This window comes from Pteropus vampyrus, unplaced genomic scaffold, assembly GCF_000151845.1.
Source record: "Pteropus vampyrus isolate Shadow unplaced genomic scaffold, Pvam_2.0 Scaffold68, whole genome shotgun sequence".
In the NCBI taxonomy this organism is placed as follows: Eukaryota; Metazoa; Chordata; class Mammalia; order Chiroptera; family Pteropodidae; genus Pteropus; species Pteropus vampyrus.
Window position 1 is genome coordinate 4492194 of NW_011888849.1, and position 8129 is coordinate 4500322.

General features: G+C 30.8%; 1 protein-coding gene and 1 pseudogene across 1 annotated transcript in view; one reads left to right on the plus strand and one right to left on the minus strand.

Moving 5' to 3' along the window:
• The window catches only part of LOC105293140 (lipase member J), a 29698-nt gene that overhangs the window by 7580 nt on the left and 13989 nt on the right, over window positions 1-8129 (minus strand). Inside the window, exons 2-5 of the mRNA XM_011361642.2 lie at window positions 6710-6908; window positions 6110-6219; window positions 4469-4605; window positions 3961-4107 (exon numbers count right to left, since the gene is read on the minus strand). Coding sequence (XP_011359944.2) covers window positions 3961-4107; window positions 4469-4605; window positions 6110-6219; window positions 6710-6789 — 474 coding nt within the window. The 5' untranslated portion in view covers window positions 6790-6908. The remainder of the gene's footprint in view (window positions 1-3960; window positions 4108-4468; window positions 4606-6109; window positions 6220-6709; window positions 6909-8129) is intronic.
• LOC105293127 overlaps window positions 7491-8129 on the plus strand; it is a 12364-nt pseudogene continuing 11725 nt past the window's right edge.

Below are 8129 nucleotides of genomic sequence, written 5' to 3' on the forward strand. Positions count from 1 at the left end.
ACATTGCTTCTATAGTAATAATTATTTCGGGTTCAGCTTATTTTAAAAACAGTATTTTAATTTATTATTTAAAGAATTAGTAAAAAAACACTTTCCAGGTATCATTCCCCGTGAAAACTCTTATTTTTAGACAAGCAAAAGCTGACTGAATTAGCCATAAATAGACCTTCAGTAAGGGAAATTCTCAGGATGAACTTCAGGGAGAAGGAATGAAAAAGAAGCGGCAAATATTTGGGTTTAAATGAATATTATCTATATAAATAATATGTGGTGATGTTTAAAAGTAAGATAGATTTAAAATACACAATAAGAATTTCATATAAGTCACAAAGAGGATAAATGGAACTAAAGTGTTCTAAGATCCTCGAAATGTCTACAAAAAGCATAAAAATATTAATTAATGTTAGATATTAAAAAGTATGCATATTTTATTTCTAGGGAAATCACTGAAAATAGTAACAATGTCTAATTTAAAAATGTAGAAAGAAAGAATGATAAAATTTTTCAATTCAAAAGACAGCAAGAAAATATGGAAAGAGAAACACAGAAAAGAACATATTTTTAAAATACACAAAATATAAGAGAATATATTTAAATCCTAATATATGAGTAGTTAAATTAAATACAAATGGATTAACTGTTAAAATTAAAAGATGAGGATTGTGGGAGTGAGGAAAAAAGCCAACTGTATGTGATTTATAAGAGACATGTATAAAACATAAGTGTGAGGTGGGAAAAATACTCATTAAGTATTATGAAATCTATATGCAGCTTTATTGATATCAGAAATGGACTTTAAAGCATAAAGTAGCATAATACATTTTAAAAATATTTTCAAAAGACTAATTTACTAAAAAGAATCTTATGCACCTGCTAACCTCAAAATATAACTATTTAACTGAACATCAGTTTAATAGAACCTCAAAAGGAAATAGACAAATGCAAAATCATTTTCAGAAGGTAGTGCTCTCTCTTCTCTCATGATAATTTTTATCTATTATTATCAGACTTTTTTGCATTGCATTGTAATCGTTTGTAAAAATCTTTTCACTAGATTATCTAAGGAGACTTATCATTACTTTGGTCCTCTAAAGATAAGGACTTTATCTTTTCTCCTTTATGTTACTGTCTGACATTGAGTGTTTAGATTATTCTGCTTTACAATTGAAGGCAAACAATATAAATCACATGGAGAAAATTCAAGTGAAGCCTGCCCATGTTGCTCTGATGTCTTCTATGGGGCACCAAAAGAGAAAATAACCACCTTTTCTTAGGCCAGGACTTCTGATTTCTGAAGTTTCCTTAAGCAGTGATGTTGGAGTTGACCAAATGTGACAATGTGAATATACAACTAAATGAGTTATTACAGACAGAATAGTGATGTTAATCAAAAGAAGCAGGACAAATAACAGATAAATAGGTAGGGCCATCAAATACTTTCAATCATGTAGATTTATATAATTCTTTTACTCATGTCCTATTCATTCCTTTCACACTTTTACCTCTTTGTCTGTAGCAAATCCTTACATGGCAAAGCTAACTCAAAAATGTGATTAGCTTCTGATTGCAATATACACGAGGGACTTTTTCATTACAATATAATTACTATATGGTAGGAATCTTATTGCCAGGACAACGGGAATTGGGTAAACACAGTGCTATCAAAATATGTACTCTCTATAATTTTAATCTTTTTATATGTGCTAAGACTTGTTTTATGACTCAGCATATGCCCTATTTTGATGAGTGTTCTATATGAACTTAAAAAGAGTATATATTCTACTATTGTTGAATGAGTATTCCATAAATGCCAGTTAGGTCAGGTTGATTATTATTTAAGCCTTTGAATACCTGCTGATTCTCTACTTGTTCTATTATTTAATGACAGGTAAGTACAAAATATATAAATTCTATATTTTTCTATTTCTTTCAATTTTGTTAATTTCATTGTCTTTTTAATAAGCTGACGTCTTTATCATTATGTAATGTTCCTCTATATTCTTGGTAATATTCTGTGTTCTGAAATCTGCTTTCTCTCATACTAATATAGCCATTCCAGCTTCCTTATAAGTAGTGTTTGCAATGTTATGTCTTTTCCCATGTTTCTTTTCCCTTGTTTCCTTATATTTTAAGTGAGGAACTTGTAGACAGCATATATTTGGGGCCTGATTTTTCATCCAACCTGAAAATGTCATCTATTACTTAAAGGGAATAGATAATTATATTTGTATTAATTATCTGTATGGTTGGGGTTAAATCTGCCTTTTTGCTATTTATTGTTATGTGTCTCCTGTTTTAAGATTTCATTATCAGTAGTTTTCAACAATTTGATTTTTGTCTTTATCTATGTGTGTGTGCACATGTATATGCATATGCACACATGCTTATCTTTCTTGGGGTTCAGTGAACATCGTGGATTTGTAGATTTTAGTTTTCATCACATATAAAAAATTTTGGCCATTATTGCTTCACATGATTTTCTGCTTTTTCCAAAATCTCATAGAGTTCAAATCATATGCTCATAGTTTTTTGGCCTGATTCTACTCACTGCCTTTTTTTTTTTTTATAAACTGTGAGCTTTTCTTTCTGTTATTTATACTGACTATAAGAAATAAATTCCAAGTCATGCTCTATCTTCTCCATAGATCTTTAGAGGATCAAGAAGACCGAATCGAACTGAACTATACTGTGAATCACTCTTACTGTTCCAATACACACTGTGTGTGAAATTTTTCCATCTAAAACATTCCTAATCCCAAATAATTTAGGACACAACAATATTACAACCTATGATACTGTCAACTTTTGTCCCAGAAGGGAGACCCACAAATTTAAAGGCAAAGAAACCAGAGTATAAGCTTTCCTTATAGTTCACACACACACACACACACACACACACACACACACACACACACACACACACACAAAGAGTTCTCAAAGACACCACAGTATAATTACAGAAAATATAGCAATGCCAATTATACTACCCAAAATATAGAATGGATGAATATGGCAAGCAAAAAGAAAAATTATATTTGTAATTCTTCTTGTCATTTTATGTTAGGTATATAATACTAGATGGACAGAATTATATGTGAAAGAGAATATATTAAAATAGTCTTTTTAAAAGCTTCTATGGCAGAATTTACACTGCTCACACCTTTATGGGAAAAAGAAAACTGAGTTCATTTCTTCTATTCTGAAGTATTTCTTTCAAATTTATGTAATTGTCTGTATAGCTCTCTGGAACTGGGGTAAGACCTTCTTGAGGTTGGACAAAATCAACAAGTCTTTGTGGTATGAAAAAATGTTTTGGAAATTAAGAGAACACTTCTCTTTCTTTGAATGAATAAATTGGTTCTTATTAAGAAGTCTTGAAAGGTCAAGGTACAAGAACCAATAACAAGTCCAAATGCCACAATTGCTTCTGCCAAATCTGGATTTTTAATTTGTTGAAAAAGTTTTAGAATGAATACTTTTATCTTTTAGAGAATCTATATAGTAGTTTGAGGATCAAGAATTTTGATGAAGTACATAAGATAATTGACAGGCACTAATTCTAATTACAAAAGGATCAACAAGGAAGGGAAACAGTGTTAGGAACCAGGACATAAGAGGAGGAGTCATGGGAAACAAATGAATAGAAGACAATCTAAATTCAAGAAACCTCAGGAAACTAACACACAATAGCAAAGGCTAATAAAGATACTCATCACAGCAGCTGCTCTCTATTCTTAACAGAAAGCAAGACAAATAATCCCATCACACAAATCAAATTAGTTTCACAATGTTGGTATGGCCACAAAATCAGAAAGGCAAAGAATTTTACTGCTAATATATAGATAAATGATAGATAGGTATAGCTATATCATAAAATGACACACAAAACATAAAATAAGCGCTATTAAGATTTGCTTTCTAAAAAGTGACAAAATACTTTTTAATAGAACTTGTCCTCACCATATTTAAGTTCTTCGGGTCATATCCATATAGCATAAACAAGAAATCACGGCAAGTCTTACGAAAAATTTTTAGTGGACACAGCTTTGAACCAATAAGTCTTTTAAATGCAGTATTAGGTAAGAAGGCTTTGTTGCCAGAAAAAAACTGTAAAATAAATTTATGTTATTCATATTTGGAAGACCAAAACAATTCATTAAGAAATAATTCACAACCAAATGCCATATCTCACAGTAGTTTAAACATTCAAATTGAGGACAAAACTTGGAAGCAGAATTTAAGAGATGATTTGATTGCTGGATTTTCTTTCACAGTGAGATGTTCAAAGTTACCATAAGTTATATCCTATACTTTGGTAGGAAAAAAGGCAAGAATCTAGTGTAAATAAAACAAAAAAATTCAATTCATACATTTGGCTGTGCAAGCATAGTCAAGACATTTTATTTTGAAAATATAGAATCATTGTTATTTTGGGTTATCAGTTACATAAAGGAAAGAAAGAACATACCTTGATCACTGACTTCCACTTGTATGCCATTTTAATTAAAGGGCTTCTTAAGTATTTAATGGAAAAAACTGGTGCTAAGGCAAAAAATACTTTGATTCTTTCAGCTATCTTTGGTATTGTGGAAAATGTTATAAAAGCTGAAAAAAATATAAATTAACTATTAAGAAATTTCAAGCATGTGAGAAATGACACCATGTTGAATAAGGTTCTGAATAATTAATTTACTCATTCATTTTTTTTAAAATCACTTACCAAACATTTATTGATAATCCAGGATGAGACATGCATATTGATCACAACATAATGCTTATTAGGATTAAAAACTAGTGTATAGACCATAAATGATGATAAGTTAGCAATAAGTCAGTCAGTCTTGTAACACCATAGTTTAAAAATCAGAAGCAATACTGAATATTTGTATAATTGGCAATGGTGAAAATGAGGTAAGTAAATTTTTTAGATAGATTAATCTTACACTTTAGGTGAGAGAGTCAATAAATGTCAAATTGCTTTAATATATTTTAAAATGTCCTTGCCTTCTTGTACAGAGGATACTAAACATTAGTTTACATTTTATTGATAAAGTCATCAATACGACAAAAAGTAGTTTTTCCCTTTTTGATATCAAGCTATGTACTTGTGCACATCTCTGTTTTTATTGTTTTTTACCCCCCGAGTTCTAAGAAGTCAAATAAAAGAATTATATACCATATTATGAGTCAATAAGCTCTGGAACCCATTTTTTTTCTTATTTAAAAAATTTCCTGGGATTCTTGGTTCCAGATAATTGGATGGCTGATGAAAATTTGGACCCACATGGTTAATAAATGTCACCCACATGGTTAATAAATGTCAGAGAAAAGACATCCACATAGTTAATAAATGTCAGAGAAAAGATCTATGAAAAACAGGATTAGGTTGTTATTCAATACACTTTTTGTAGTAGGAAGTAGATTATCCCTATAAGAAAGGGATATTCTTCATCTTAGAAGAGACTCATTTAATATTGGCTTCTATTATAAAATAGCCTTTTCTAATTCCAAAGTAGAAAGAGTATACATAAATAGGTTTATAATACCATGCAAGAGAATTATGTTAGGTCTTAGGAAATTTTTTCTGAAAGTTAAGTTATTATGCATTAGGTAGAAACATTAGTGTTGTAAAGACATGAAAGTTCTTTTCTAGTTGTCTTTAACTATATAAAGGCTTTTCTTGTCTTTGTGCATTTCTTAAGTTTAATTTGTCCTAAATGCAAAATCATAAATAACCTTTTCGAGTCTCTCACTCATACAGCCCTAGGTTATAGTTTTAAAAAGGAAAATAATTTTGAAATTTCTATTTATAAAACAAGTGATAGTTATAATCTCACTTGATCTTAAGATAGATATCCAACTTTTACCCAATTAGAAACACACAAAACCACAATCTTGTTTTTTAACATCAGTTCTTTGTGACAACAGAAGACTATGTGGAATTAAAGCAGGATGTAAGTTTCCAGGAAACTGCTATGCGATGATTGCCTCACAATTCTTTTTCATTTTACTTATAGATTTATAAGCTTATCTACAGCCTTAATAAGTATATCTACAAATTTAAAAAAATGTAATTAAGGAATATTAGCAACAATCTTTTTTGCCATACCAATAGTAGTACCCTGTGAATGGCCTACATAAAATATTTCCTCTTGTCCTGTTTGTTTCACAATGAAATCAATGGAGGCTGGAAGGTCATATTTAGCCATCTCATCAAAACTACAAAAAAAAAAGAAAAAGGAAAATGCACTTTCTACTGATGTTACATTCGCATTTGAAGATGATAAATAAAAGCAATTTTCAACTCTTTTTGGGTATTATCAAGAATTTGCATGGTATACTGTATCTAGTGAATAGAGGCTTCTAGTGAATAGAGAACACAAAGTCAAGAGAATAAACTAGTTACGAGGCAGTCTAATAAAGAAGATGTTTGTATGTACTAAATACAGTAAGGTAGGCTAAATATATAGGTTACAGAATAAAAGAGTAGTTAGTCAATAAAGGTTACTGCTGAAAAATGAGGAACAAGCTCAAAATCAAATGAGCACTCTTTAATTTTCAAGCTAAAATTTACATTAATTTTGATGGTCTACTGAAAGCCAAGTTTAGAGAAGAGGCTTATATATTTTACTTTCTTTTATTCAAAAAGAAGAAAAATGTTCAATACATTTATAAAATAAAATGAAACATTAGTTAATTTTATTTATACCTGAAAGCCCAAAATTCTTTGGAATTTGTTTTTAGGTACATATGTTTCCTGGACCATGTAGTCCCTCTGCTGTTCCCCATCCATACATCATAACCAGCATCTGCCAGAATGAAGCCCAGGCTGTTGTTAGGAAGATTGGAAATCCAGCTGCTGGCAGATGTAAGCAAACCATGTTGCAAGTATACGACAAGCCTCTGAGCTAGAAAAAAAGCAGAAAATTTTTTGTTTTAAATTTTGTAGTATCTACATGAATATCTCATCTGAAATTCAATCTTTTGATATATAATAATTTGAAGATTTAAAAAAATTATATAAATAGGGTAAGTTAATATTTAACCCTATGGTATATCAGATCTATTTAACATAGTTCACTAATAATTTCTTTCAAATGACCAAGTAGGCAATTAAGTCATGTTCCACTTAAATAAATAAACTTTAATGATACAGAATATTCAACTATCTAATAGTAATTTGGGCACTTACATGTATTCTAAATAATATTACATAAAATATATTTATATGATTTTCCTACTTTTCATTTCATAAAACAATTTTATAATCATATAATCAATATAGGTGTCATCATTGAATCACTGTGTTCACTGGTAACTTGGTTTTAAGCCCCAAGTTGTCATTTACCCATAATCCACATCATTATCATCTACTAAAGTAATGCTGTTGGTTCCCTGCATAGATCCCACTAAGCTGTGTTAACTGCTAACTGTACACAGCTATACAGCTGTTCCTTCTCAAGAGAAGCACTTTTGGCATTATTGGCTAAATGGGCACTCCCACATTGGGGGAGGAAGAAGACAATCTACACTTTGACCAACTGATACGAAGGTACAAAATACTGACTCCTTTGCTTCAAAGTTGGACCGACTCTGTTGTACTCCATGTTCTATATATCCCCAAGAGACCAGGCTAAAGTTAAACTCCTCGTCATACCACACATCTACTTAATTCCTTCTTTTCTCTTTTGCTTTCCCTATTACCTTTTTCCTGAGATTTCATCAATAAATAATGTGCACTCAACTCCCTTCCACAGGCTCCACTTCTAGGGAACTTGATCTAACAGTTACTACCAAAAGTGATTAAGGAAGCAAACACTTATGGATGGAATTATAGACTTGGATGACTTGCTGGTCGGCTGGCATTGAGTCTAGGTGGATTATTGAAAAAAACTTGCATATTGCAGCACTCCATTGGCTAAAATATTCATATTTCCTATGACAATATAGGAAAGGGATGACTGGCTTATACAGTATGTCTTACAGTTAAGAGGTACAGAGGAAGTATCATTATGAGGTCTGAGAAATTGGGTAGCTGTTGCTGAGTGTCAACAATGTTTCACAGAGAGAAAATTATAGGTTCAGGGCAATTGATCAACAATTTGAAGCAAAGTGTGAAAGTCATAAGA